This window comes from Chelonia mydas, chromosome 2 (genome assembly GCF_015237465.2).
Source record: "Chelonia mydas isolate rCheMyd1 chromosome 2, rCheMyd1.pri.v2, whole genome shotgun sequence".
Taxonomy (NCBI): Eukaryota; Metazoa; Chordata; order Testudines; family Cheloniidae; genus Chelonia; species Chelonia mydas.
Genome location: NC_057850.1, coordinates 203468726 through 203483438, shown reverse-complemented (window position 1 = coordinate 203483438; position 14713 = coordinate 203468726). Strand labels below are relative to the sequence as shown.

Here is a 14713-nt window from a genome sequence, read left to right as displayed (position 1 = left end):
TTAGCACAATTTTAAAAAGCGTGGCAGCTGTGCACCACCCCTTCACTCAAACTTCATCGGGTGTAGTAATTATGCTATACCATCATATTTTATAACATCAGGATATTAACAGGTGAGCTGCACTACCACGGTATATATGAAGGTAACATGGTAGCAGTAATGCTCATTTAATGCAGTGTTACCATTTAGTTATACAAACTACAATAACTTGTCTTTAGTCATTATGGTCCACAATCATGCTTTCCTTGTCCACCCCAAACTCCCACAGACATCAAGGGGAGTTATGGAAACTCAAGGAACACAGGACTGAGCCCCTTCTGTAATAGATCACCAGTGGTGTAAGAGCTTCAGATGGAAAAATTAAACATTATAAAGAAAAAAAAATTTCTTTGGCTTCCTGCATTTTTTCCTTTCCCCTAGCAGTACCAAGTAGACTTCTGTGACTGGGGTGGGGGAATACTCTCCCTGCAATTGTAATGCCTGTGAAATTAGCTAGCTTTATTCAGTTTAAATCCCCTCAAGTAGATTATTCTATTAATTCTGTAGCTTCGGCTGACCCAATAACTTAAAAACCACCAGTACTTTACTGGCTAAAGGTCCTGTAAAATTTTAACCTTGAGCCTAGCATTGAAATTTATTTGCAAACAACTCATCTTGGCGATTGTAACATATTGTACTACAATCTTTATCTTTTTAAAAAAAAATTCTGTTATAATATTTTATTTTCTTCTCTCCAGCTTTTAAAGATCAGAAAACATACATTCACAATCTATATAAGTGAAGGAAAGTTGTGGGTTTTTAGGGTTAATACTGGAGCTTATTTTTCTCAACAACTGAAAACATTATTATATTACATGCTCTAGTGCATATTAACTCTGCTAAACTCTTATTCCTCCCTATGAACATGAAAATAAAAACTAAATTGTCATTTATTTTGCTCTTTTACTTTACCAAGTTTCCCACAGAGTTTTGGGGGAAGTTTCCAAAGTGTCTCAAAATATCAACAGAAAATATTTCTATGTAAAGGACTGTTAGCTGATAGCAATAGTAGGCTCTTATCCTCTCTGTGGACCAAGTGCTAGAGAAAGAAATGATCACATATTTTAGGGCTGTGTGTTACTTTCTCTTTCTCTCTCAAACTAAATTATCCTGATTTTGTAACGTCCACTGGAGTGCAAATTCTCTCACATCAGTTACAGATCAGTGCCAAAGAGCCAGTCATACTGAACCATCAACCCTAACAATATTCTTTGTGGTTTCAAAAAAAAATGGGGACCTGCAAGCCATCTTGGACTATTAAGTAAAGGGCACATCACTATGCCTTCAGCTTTCTGGGAAGGTGGATTGTATACACCCAATTACTGTCAGTTAAAGCATAATTGTACCATCTTACAAAGGTAATGGTTCAAATTACTCAGGACGTCATTACTCTGCAACATAACAGTGTCATTGCTGAATGTATGTTAGTGGAATGGGTTAAGAGAGTGTCCCCTAATAACCGGTAGAAGTAGCTTCAAGGCAAACAGAGAAGCCACTATCTCTGTTGTCCACTGAGGATAAGTCTACACTGCAATGAGAAACCTGTAGCTGGCCCATGCCATCTGACTCGGGCTTGCAGGGCAATTTCACTGCAGCGTAAACTTCCAGGCTTGGGCTGGATCCCAGACTCTAGGACCCTGTGAGGTGGGAGGGTCCTGGAGCTCAGGCTCCAGCCTGCACCCAGAAGCCTACACTGCATTGAAACAGCCCCCACAGCCTGAGGCTTTGCTCTGTAGGCATCCGCATAGGTCCTGTAGGTGCTACCACAAAGATGTGCATGTACCTACTGTGCAGCCAACACCTCGCATTTTCACACACAAATGTTTGTGGTTAGGAAGTATGTGGTTCTACAATGGACTTGCATGAATTTTGACAGGTGATTCCATTGTGCCTTCATTTGAAAATTTAGCACCCAAAATCAATTTTTTAAAGATAAGCCCTATATTACTGTATAAATAAAAGGAAAACAATAACAGCACATAGACAACTGTGTTGTCATGTAACTGCAGGTAAACTGGTCATGGTTTAGGGCTGGCCATTTCATTGTTTTTATGGAAATCTGAATCCATCATCAGACTCTAAATTCTTAGTTTCTGAACAGTACCCAGCTTCTACTGACCACACTGCAGAGAGGAGACATTCAACCTAAAAGGATATATTATCATCTCCTTACAGCCAGTCAAGCAGTGGCATTAGTGCCAGTTTTAAAAGCAATTTTTCATCCACACTCTGGAACAATAAAAAGATGCTAATGAACAGCTGAGTTGGGACCCCCCTGGGAAAAAATAAGCAGGGAGGTAAAACAGAGGTAATAAAAAGTCAAGATACACTAGATATCTGATTTAGACACGCCAGCAATTCTTTACACTTAAAAAATAATGCAGAACATTACTAAAGGCCTCAACATTCTCCAGTAGGATTATGAGGTTATGAACAAAACTAATAGCAGTTTATAGGAGTGGCCAGTTAATCTCCCCAAATCTACATATGCTAATATGCATAAGTGAACTTTTCCCTGATCTGAATTTCTCTGCCAGGAATATCCTTTCATGAACCAATTCTGTAATTCAACCTGAGAATTGGTGCAAGTACATTCATACACAGCACTATTATGATTATACCTGAGGAAGCAGAACAATCAGACAGTGGTGCTTTCTCTGCACAAAATATTAATCTCTAGGCAGACAGAAGCAGCACCGGGAACATCATAATAATCAGACAGTTTGCATTTCTTTTGGATTATTCTTTGGGTAAATTATGCATCATTGGTAAGAAAATACATTGTGTCCAACAATAAACTACTGACTTGCTCTGAGAACCTGAACACTAAGATTCCTATGGGAATCACAGATGTTATTTATACTTTTAGTCACTTTAATCCTTTTAAACATGTTTATTCTTAGTACTCTCATTTGTAGTAGGGCATATACACAAGCATCGAGAATGTGCAGTTTAACCCCATTGGGAACAATAAAAAATACCAACTCCATTTCCAGCCAGCTACATTTCACAGCCCTACAGCAGCATTTTGAAACTCTGAAGGTTGATTTTGTGCTAACACTTATAGATATTTAGGTCAGAAGGGACCATTATGATCATCTAGTCTGACGACCTGCACAACGCAGGCCACAGAATTTCACCCACCACTCCTGCAAAAAACCTCACACCTATATCTGTGCTATTGAAGTCCTCAAATCGTAGTTTAAAGACTTCAAGGAGCAGCACTTCACCAGCATAACTACATTCACTAAAATTGTAAATAGATTTCAGGTTGTAGGCACTCCTGATAAACTACCAAAGGAGCTCGGGTGACAGAAAACTGTGCATTTAGCCAGGAGATCAAGCTGAAAAATACACTACATGTCAAGTAGCCTGATCAATATTATAATTTGCTCCAAGCTGGAACAAATTACAATCTCTAGCTGAAGACACACAAGTACTACATTCTCTTATATACTATATCTTGTGCTTTGAAGGAAGTTTGTACGACTTTTTAAGAAGCAGTAGATATGCCAAATGTACTTTGATGGTGGCAAAATTTGTATTTAGTTAGAAGATTGAACTGCTACATAAACTGTGCATCAAGTTGTCTGATTAATATAATAATAGCTGCAGGCTACAAAGAATTACAGTCTCTGGTTGAAGAGACATGAGTACTGTATAATAGACACTGCAGCTTGTGCAATGTAGGCAACAACGTAAAGCCATTTATGAAAAAAGCAGAAGTTGCTGTGAAGCATGTAGCTGCTGAATAGTTTCATTAATTGTTGATACTTCTGCCCAAAGGTTGTGCGCCCCAGTTCAACACATTCTATTTGCCGGGTTCTCACATTTCCTCCTTATATTTGACATCAGGTACCAAGGCAGTGACATTAGTCAGCTGGCTTTCAACAAGGACTAGTGAGAATTTCAGAGGGAACAAAACCAAAATAAAACCCCACTGGCCTGGATTTGATTTCCTTTTGATTTGATTTGATTTCCTTTTGATAAACATAGCATATCACCTGACAGATCCAGCATGTGAGTTTAAATGCAGCACTTAGAACCCTTAACAGCAGAGGTCATTATATGCACTATTACATGCCAATTTGTCAGCCAAATGTGCAGACAGTATCACAAACAGTAAAAGAGGACACAGAAAGCTGTGTTCTAGGAACAGAATCCAATTTGTACCTTACCTGTCTCTTTGTCTTGGACTGCTTCCAGGTGCAAGTCATTCAGAAGGTGCTCCAAAATCTTCTCTGGAGTCCCCGATACCACCACATATCTATCAGAAAGCAGAGAGTCCACAGAGTCATCCTCAATTGAAGACTGTGAGCGGCTACTCCATTCATCCTCCTCATCTTCTTCATCAATATATTTAAAATAAGGCACATCAAATGTAGGCAAGGGAAGCTCCCTGCCTAAAAAAGCAGCAGAATCCTTCCTGTTTAAATGAGGGTCAAAGATCCTCACCCTGGAACTTCCCATAATGTAGAGTTAATAACAAAGACATTCCCTAAATGCTACAATATCTTGCCATCTTATTTCTCTTGCCGGTAACTGAGTCCATCTGGCTGCTGAAAGCTCTGCAGTCAGCTTGTGTGTTCCCGTCTCTCTCTCTCTCTCTCTCTCTCTGAGCGCCCAAGGAAAAAACTCTTACCTCCAATCATTCTCGGCACTCCCTGATGTGGGGGCTGGGCTATGTGACGACACTTTTCTAAGCACCAGAACATCTTGGTCTTGTTCCTTCACTTCAATAGTAGACACTTCATCATTCTGCTTTAATTTGGAGGGGGAGGAGGGAATAACAGAAAAAGAAAGTGGTAAATTCTCATGGGATTTGGAAAGAATTGAGGTAGCTGATTAGAGCTACATGTTCTCCCTATGGAAGCTGTTACAGACTGCAATTTCTGCCCATAATTTATACTCCAAAGCTTCACAATGCATCAGGCATCTGGGCAGATCTCTCGCTTTGCCTTTTAAATATATTAGCAAAGCTGAAAATGAGGGAGAAAGCAGTTTCCTTTGCTGAAGTATTTAAATTAAGAAACAGGGTTAATACATCTGGTTGGAGAGCTGAAATGAAGAAAGGTTCCCCTTCGTGACTTTTGTTAACAGTTTTTAGCACAGTGTATTGGAGGGTTAGTCACAGTACCAGTGATGTATTCATCTTCCATTTGAAGAATGCATGTTTCACTATTTGTTTAATTAATACACTGGAAGACTGATTACAATAGTCACAGAATTGCAAACACTTTCAAGCAGTCTGACAATAGGTAACTTACTACTCAAACGAAGTGTACATGCTGTAAAACTACTCGTGTGTTTAAATAGAGGCAATAAAACTAGTGAGATCAAAGATCATATATATGTTTCTAACCCTCTATTTCTGCTTTGCATCCAAATCTCCCTCCTTCTCAACAACACTTTAATTATAAAAACAAGACAACAACACAGGAAACTAAACCCCATGAGCATCCATAATTTGAATCTCAGCTAAATTGAGATTTGGACATTATGGGTCAGTGCACTGATTTTCTTCAGCTAGGCTCCCTTAAACAGGAGGGAGCTGAACAATCATCCATTTCTGCTCACGCAGCCTATATCCATGAGCACAGAGCAACTAAAGCAAGCTGACTGTGCAGTGTACGAGATGAGGGTTCGCTGCTGACTGAGCAGCGTGCATTGAAACATAGTGACTGATGAAGAGTTTCTGACCACAGTGAGATTCTCCTGGCAGACCCTGCCACAAGTGCATGAAGCCACACAAAGAGAGGCAGGAAACATAAATGCAAACTGATATTTCAGCTACTGCAGTTCTGACAATTTATAAAAAAAATATCAAAAATGCTCCATGGTAATTTGGTTTGGCATTACACTGTTCAGTAATTGTTGTATGAAGTATAGTTGCAGCCATGTCAGTCCCAGGATATTAGAGAGACAAGGTGGGTGAGGTAATATCTTTTCTTGCATTTTGCTGTGATGCTGGGAATACCTTTCCCAGACCTGAAGGAGAGCTCTGTGTAGCTTGAAAGTTTGTGTCTCGGACCAACAGAAGTTAGTCCAATAAAAGATATTACTTCACCTACCTTGTCTCACTGTTCAGTAAATCAGACACAGGTTTTAGCCTATTTTTGAAGCAGTAAAACTAGCACTTATGTATCAACTGTACAGTATCCATAATCCATCACAGGAGCAGTGGAACTGGGAGTCTGAAGGAGCGGGGGTTGCTAGTGCCCATGCAATGGAAATATTGTGGGGGCTCTATCCCCACATAAACCCCTGCACGACACGGAGGGTGGTGCGGAGACAAGAACGGGATTCAGAGGAACTGGAGTGGCCACTGCAGGGCTCAGGAACAGGTCGGGGACAAGGAAGCAGGACCTGTAAGGGCTGAAATGGGCCTGCCCGGGAGCAGTTGAAACCTTCTTCCAAGCCTGGAGCCGGCTACCCACTCCTCCCCTGTCTCAGTACCTCTCCTCAAGCCTCCTTCTATCCCTCCAACCCCCCGCCCCCGCCCCCCCATCTACCAGTTGATAGAGAATCCCAAGATATGAAAGATTTACCGAAAGCAATGTTGTTTGTGATACCGTACAGCAGTGCAGCTTTATGATTAGCCTTGTATTTCCTTATTATTTAATATTTATTTTGTGATAGCACTCACAGGCTCTGATCCTGCACATATGAAGACATAATCCCTGCCCCGAAGAGCTTCCCGTCTAAGAAGATTTCTATATTAGTAAACACCACGAAGAATTGACCTATTAAATTTCTTCAAGGTCAGACATACTAGTACTGAACCAATTAATGTCAGGTATTCATTGCAACCCTCCCGAGGGGCATTAGTGAGGAGCCACATTACAGGAATACTGATGCATAACTGTAATCTTTTATTTCACAAGACGTGTTTTTTGTTGCCTACACATTTACAGAGCTGCAATGAAAGGAGAATAAAGAGAGAAAATAGCACAAAAACAATTAAACAAAATACAGGTTTATACACACTAAACTCTCTCTCAGGCATCCTAAAATCCTGATACCCATTTCCCCTGAATCGACTGATATTCTGAGGTGTAATACATATTGGGCATGTACATGATGTATGGTATTATTAACATCAGTGGACCATCGACACACATATATATGGAAATGGGTTTGTAGTGTGTGTCAGTGTATATTAAATACATGTACATTTTGTGCAGAACACTAGTGGGCAGTGGTGGAGGCAGAGCTATATCATACTGACAGGACACTAACAATATCTTATCCTGGGAAGATATAGTTTCCAATTTGAAACCCTGCTAAACACAAAGCATTTCCAATATCAAAATAAACTAACGTTTCAAATTTTCATTAACTACTTGGATAAGAGTATGTAAATTAACTGCATTGTACCCAGATAGTACAGTTTTAACAAGGTTCTTCCTTTCTGTCTGTCTTCTTTGCGTATTGATTTCAAAGTATAGAATGACCACGGGGCCAAGCTTTGGCTTTGCAGAATGTACTTGTTCAGGACTCAGTTTATATATAAAATAAATAAAATCACATGAAGAAAGGACCGATACATATCCCAGGGTTTAAAGTATTTGTGTTTTCAAGACTAAAAGATATTCATTTGAAATTATATAAAGATGAAAGAATGTTTCTCCTATTAGAATCTTGTATGGTCCAGGAGATAATTAATGCATGTTGGAAGAAAACAACCAGGGCCACCATCAGGTTGCCCTTCCTACATCCATGTGGAGAACAGAACACGGAGGACAGAGAACATAAAGTATTCAAAACGGAGGGCAGAGCCATTAGCAAGACTATGGCCCGTAGAATTCAACGGTGTGAGTCAAGATCTATTTCTGTTAATAGTCATTTTAAGTTTTCATATTCAAGATATTTAACAAAACACTTATCACTTCTTTTTCAAAACAATGTACAGGCATTGTCTAACTAATCTGTACTATACCTTTGTGAGCTAGGCAGGTCTGTATTATTATCCCCATTTTATTAGTAGTGAAACTGAGGCAAAGAGGCTGCCCAGAGTCATACTGCAAGTCAGCAGCAGAGTCAGAACTAAACCCTGGCCTACACTACAAACTTATAATCGGTATAACTACGTCGCTCAGGGATGTGGAAAATCCACACCCCTGAGCGACAGTTATACTGACCTAACCCTTGGTGTAGACAGTGCTGTGTCAACAGGAGGGCTTCTCCCCTCAACATAGCTACGACCTCTCGGGAGGACAGAACACCTATGCGGACGGGAGAAGCAGCACTAAGTGTAGATAAGCCCTAAAACTCAGGGATTCCTGGCATCCCAGCTTCAAGCTCCGTTCACAGGATTTTGGGTTTTGCTTATTTGACATTCACTTCACCCCAGAGCAAGGGAAAAAATAACTGAATAATAGCTGGTTTCAGGGTTTGCTTGGTTTTGTGCTTTTGTAAAGGAAGCATGGCCCAGAGGATAGACCACAGAATGAAGAGTCAGGAGCTCCTAAACTGTAATCTGGATGTGCCGTTGAATCAATGTGTGGCCTTGGGAAAGTCACTTACCCAGATTCCATGTTTCTCTGTTTCCCCGTGGAAGCGTCTTATTTACTTACATGGGTATTGAGGATTAATTTGTTTGTGTTTGCATAGTGTAACCGACATTCCTCCTGGGTGTGGTGTTCTGTCCCATCTAGTGGCACCAAGACCACTTAGAGAGAGAGATAAAATGAGTCTGCTCTACAGCCCGTAGCTAACAGCCAGTCGGCTTTTAACTCATGCTATAGAGGCTCATGCACTAAGCTCTAGAGGTCCCTGGTTCGATCTTGCACCATGACGACCAGGGTCTGTCGGCATTACAATTGCACTGTGCAAGTACTAACTAACTATTATACTCCATGTTTCCTGTGCTTTTTAAGTAATTGCCTCTTGGAATCCAAGTACAGCACACCTACCTTATTATATCACTCCTACATGCAAGCTACTTATGGTCAGGAGTTTCAAATAAACAATAAGGACTACTTGACCTGACAGCTCTTTTGACCAATATTATAATCAATTTTCCACTAACAGAATCTATTTGTCTTCTATTGAAATAAGCCATATTGTCTGCACTGTGATTTAATTAAAACTAGGGCTGTCAATTAATCATGGCTAACTCATGCAATTAACAAAAAAATTAATCACGATTAATCGCACTGTTAAACAACAGAATACAAATTGAAATTTATTACATATTTTTGGTTTTTCTACATTTTCAAATATATCGATTTCAATTACAACACAGAATACAAAGTGTACAGTGCTCACTTTATATTATTTTTATTATCAATATTTGCACTGTAAAAATGATAAAATAGTGTTTTTCAATTCACCTCATACAAGTACAGTAGTGCAATCTCTTCATCATGAAAGTGTGACTTACAAATGTATTTTTTTTTGTTACGTAACTGCACTCAAAAACAAAACAGTGTAAAACTTTAGAGCCTACAAGTCCACTCAGTCCTACTTCTTGTTCAGTTAATCGCTAAGAGAAACAAGTTTGTTTACATTTATGGGAGACAATGCTGCCCACTTCTTAATTACAATGTCACCTGAAAGTGAGAACAGGCATTCACATGGCACAGTTGTAGCTGGCGTCGCAAGATATTTATGTGCCAGCTGAGCTAAAGATTTGTATGCCTCTTCATGCTTCAGCCATCATTTCAGAGGACATACTTCCATGCTGACGACGCTTGTTTAAAAAATAATGTGTTAATTAAATTTGTGACCGAACTCCTTGGGGGAGAATTGTATGTCTCCTGCTCTGTTTTACCCGCATTCTGCTGTATATTTCATGTTATAGCTGTCTTGGATGATGACCCAGCACATGCTGTTCATTTTAAGAACACTTTCACTGCAAATTTGACAAAATGCAAAGAAGATACCAATGTGAAATTTCTAAAGATAGCTACAGCACTTGACTCAAGGTTTAAGAATCTGAAGTGCCTTCCAAAATCTGAGAGGGATGAGGTGTGGAGCATGCTTTCAGAAGTCTTAAAAGAGCAACACTCTGATGCAGAAACTACAGAACACAAACCACCAAAAAAGAAAATCAACCTTCAGATGATGAAAATGAACACGCATCAGTCCACACTGCTTTGGATCATTATTGAGCAGAACCTGTCATCAGCATGAACACATGTCCTCTGGAATGGTGGTTGAAGCATCAAGGGACATGTGAATCTTTAGCAGATCTGGCATGTATATATCTTGCGACGCCGGCTACAACAGTGCCATGCAAATGCCTGTTCTCACTTTCAGGTGACATTGTAAACAAGAAGCAGGCAGCATTATCTTCTGCAAATGTAAACAAACTTGTTTGTCTGAGCGACTGGCTGAACAAGAAGTAGGACTGAGTGGACTTGTAAGCTCTAAAGTTTTACATGGTTTTATTTTTGAATGCAGGTTTTTTTGGTACATCATTCTACATCCAATGAAGTGAGCTGTACCTCACGAAAGCTTATGCTCAAATAAATTTGTTAGTCTCTAAGGTGCCACAAGTCCTCCTTTTCTTTTTGCATTCTACATTTGTAAGTTCAACTTTCATGATAAAGAGATTGCACTACAGTACTTGTATGAGGTGAATTGAAAAATATTTCTTTTGTTTTTTACAGTGCAAATATTTGTAATAAAAATATAAAGTGAGCACTGTACACTTTGTATTCTGTGTTGTAATTGAAATCCATGTATTTGAAAACATAGAAAACATCCAAAAATATTTAAATAAGTGGTATTCTATTATTGTTTAATTGCGCAATTAATTATTTTTTTTAATCACTCAACAGCCCTAATTAAACAATACTGCCATTTATTTTCAGCCTGTCAGTAACTCTGGAGTGCTAAAATATTTATGTATGTAACGTAACTAGACAAATGGAACTCCCTACTTAGCTGGTCTTAAGTTGTGTAGGTCTCTTCACATAACTGGGGATATGACCCTGTTAGCTATGTGAATGACTAAGGAGATTCAAGCACAAATGACAGTGATGAAAACCAACAACAGAAGGGGTGCAGGTTTCAGTGTTGCAAACATTTCCACATTGATTTCTCTGTATTACCAGGAATTTGACATGGTACTGGCACAATCCAACCTCCAGTCAAATTCATGGAGAATGGAAACAAACAAGATTATTTCCCAAGGCCATGTGCCTTAGCGAAACCCAGTCACTCTGTCCTCCTAGGACAGTTTTGGCTTTTCATTAAAATTTTTATAAGGAACCAATGTGCAGAGAGAATTACTCACCTCCTCCATATTAGAAACATCCAAATGAGGGAGGCTTTGGTTTCACAAAGTATCAAAAGTTTGGTTTGGTTATTTTTTTGCAAAGGAATGTTTTGAATTTCATTTTAACTCACCGCCCCCTCCAAAGTTTCTTTTTTTGGGGGGGAGGGATTGGAGGGGAGAAGATTTTTGGATAAATAGTTCCAGCTTTGAATCAGCTCATTTCAAAAGGCAGAGGCAGGTTTGGTCTTACAAAGACTCATCTGTAGTGTGTTGGTTTTCCCAAACCAAGATTAGTTTGGATCCAGGTTCCATTTCATCTGAATTCCCCAAAGATCAGGTGGGTTTGGTTTGAGGCATGGATCCAGTTTGGGCTCATTCCTGCTCCTATCTCCAGGGGTTCCAAGTGCTGTTCACTCTCTTCCAGAGCCACTGCCACCACCAAACTGAGTCCAGCAATAGAGTCTGTGACCCAAAGCCACCATCTTCCTTGGCTTGCAGAATGTGAAGACAGGAACACCAACGACAGGCATTCACAACCAGCGCTGAAGAACCGTACCAAGTGGCATTAGAGGCATAAACAATGCTCACATCAAAGCAGTCAGTTTTAGAAGAGAGCTTCACTGACTGGCAGAAGGTGCACCTTAAGCAGCTGTAAACAAATCTACATAGTTTCACAAAAGGGAAGGTCAATGGGGAAGAAGTAATGAAGGGGGAAATAAGAAAAGAGAAAAATGATTAGGGAACAAATTTTGGGGAGGAAGCAAGCTTGGCTTGGAAGAATAAGGGGAACATATTGTGGTGGGCAGTCAGGGAGCCTGGAAGTTTCTGAAGTCTCTTCATCCCCAAAACTCTAGGCAGTCCTATTCTAGCATGAAAGGAAAAACAGTACATTCTCCATAATGGAACAAATGTAATCAGAATTTTGCTCTATTTGAACAGCTGAATAGAAATTAATGTGTGATTTGCAGAGATGTACCATCATTCCTCTATGAGACAGGATGCCTCCATTGGTTTCAAAGAATGTATTTATTTCACCCTTTTCTAAAGCACCAACATTGCAGTATCTAGGTGCTAGTTACATCATAATTTAATAATATATACTTTCCAATTAAAGAACACTCCTTCCCCATCATCTCCTCAAACTGTGTTCTCCAAGGAGACCAGATCCTACGGATAGCCAGCCGGGAGACCAGTTTCAGAGGGAATCCCACACCACTGATTTTAAGTAGGAGAAGACGGCCCATAGTTAGGAAACGGCCTGAATAACAGGATCCTATTAAATGGAGCACTCAAAATACAAGTCTGCATTCAGACTTCCTCACTCCTGAGCAGAGATTCTGAATACAGGTAAAAAGAATTCCCTGTTTGGTCAACATGTAATGAAGCAAAACTTCACTCAGACTATCTCCTTCTAAATCACACACATTAACAAAGGGCAAGAACCTTTTGTTTTTACAGCTTAATTTGGTAAAACTGACTCAGCACAACCAGATAATGCTGATCACTTCTGTCTTCACATCTTTTGATGCTGGTGCCAGTACATTTCCTTGAGTGGTAAGGGAACATGTATACGCTGGGAATGACGTGAGCCTATGCAGGTATCAGTACTCATTGCACACCATAGAGCTAAGCTCCAAAAGAGCTCCTTCTATGGCAGCACAAGGTGGGGAGATATGAGGAGGTGGAAAAGGGGAACAAGCATGGCTGGTGGGTCTATGATGACCTGGATCCATTGGGAGTGGTATGCAGTAGTTGCAGAGACTACCTACAGTGAAAGCACTGTTTCTGCTCTGTGTTTTGAAGAGGATTCTGTCCTCCAAGGTCCTATGGAGTACCACTGCACAAACCCCATTTACTTAAGCTTTGTGCTGAGCTAAAGATTTAGGCCTAAGAGTTGAAACTGTTGGTGTGGCATATGGCACTGGAAGATGGACAAGCCCTTGTATAAAAAATAAATAAATACTCTAGTATGGTATAGAATGTGTTCAGGTAGATAAGAAAGGTTGCACCAGGGGGGAGTGGTGAGGGTGGAACTCTCTGTGTGAGGCTCCACTTCAGAGAATCTTTCCTAACTGAAGAGGCATATTTATGTGCTGGACAGCATCATTTCTACTAACACCAGAACATAAGATTACAAAGCGAGCATTGGAAAGATAGGAAATGACAGAATGAAGGTTGCATGTGCAGGGCATTGAGAATATAGGAAAGACAGTCTCACTACTCTTATTTTCAGACCCCAGACTGGTCCACAGCAGTCCAGAGTAGCAATATCAGGGAAAGACCTGCTCTTCGCCATGCTACAGCACCTTCACTGCTTACAGAATCTTCAGATTTCACGTGAGCAGCTCTAGCACAGCAGTTCTTAAATTATAGGGGACACCTCCCAAGGGAGGTGTGGGAATGTGTCAAGGGAGGGGCGAGCTGTGTGCTTTATTTATTTATTAAGAGCTCTGACTGTCAGCCCTGGATGACTGGGGCTCATGCAGAAGGGCCATGCACACCCAGGAGGCAGGATAAAGGGGACAGCCGGAGCCCTGATGCCCAGGCTCAGGCGCTCCTTCTACCCGCCCCCACCCTCCAAATCCCTCAATAGAAGGCAGCCCGGGCTCGGGCTCTCCTTCCATTCTTATCCCTCAATTCCTCTCCTGAAGGTGGCGGGGCTCTGGCTGTCAGCCCCAGGGTGGTGGCAGCAGCGCCAGAAGTAAGGGTGGCAATGGGGTTTTAAGTCTGCTGTGAACAGTGATATTGATGAATCTCACTTTTCACATTGCCACCCTTACTTCTGTGCTGCTGCTGGCGTGGCGCTGCCTTCAGAGCTGGGCACCCAGCCAGCAGCCGCTGTTCTCTGCTCTGCCTTCAAAGCTGGGTGGTGGTATATATACTTATGGAGGGGCATAAACAACTACAGACACTAAGAAGGTGGGCCTGATGAAATAAGTCTGCTCTAGTAAGTCTCGACTGAGCATGTGCAAGCTGCAATTTTTCAAAGGCTCATTAGTTGGCCACATTTGGGAAGATCATCATAAGGATGGCAAAAGACACATCCCTGATATGAAGGCCACTCCCCTGCTTGGAGTCACGTGGCCCCCTAGAGCTTCTCAAAGAAAAGATCATCAAAAATTTTTAATATGGCAAAACAAAATATTTTTCTCTAACCTCATTCTCAGAAATGGCTGAACAGTTTCAGCTGAAATTAAAAAGTTAGCCTGAGGCAGACACCGAGGATGAAAAATTTCAGCCCAACTGGTTAAAGTTCAGCAAAGTTATCAGCAGCTGAAATCAGGGTCTTATAATGGAAAGTATTGGGCAACCTCACACGCACACCACCTAGTATAAAGACTGCACACACGCACACACGCGCGCGCGCACACACACACCCAAAAAGAAAGTAAATATATATTTTACTATTCCCACACCAAAAGATAATCCCAGAAGGGAATCTCTTTT

At 40.7% G+C, this 14713-nt stretch overlaps 1 protein-coding gene across 6 annotated transcripts in view; it reads right to left on the bottom strand.

Moving 5' to 3' along the window:
* Positions 1-14713, bottom strand: part of RAPGEF5 (Rap guanine nucleotide exchange factor 5) — a 216142-nt gene that overhangs the window by 80245 nt on the left and 121184 nt on the right. For 4 of the 6 annotated variants that reach the window (XM_043541063.1, XM_037890560.2, XM_037890561.2 and 1 more), the window contains exons 10-11: positions 4682-4800; positions 4218-4306 (exon numbers count right to left, since the gene is read on the bottom strand). In XM_043541063.1, the coding sequence (XP_043396998.1) occupies positions 4218-4306; positions 4682-4800 (208 nt within the window). The remainder of the gene's footprint in view (positions 1-4217; positions 4307-4681; positions 4801-14713) is intronic. The other 2 variants (XM_037890563.2, XM_043541062.1) reach the window with 1 other exon arrangement.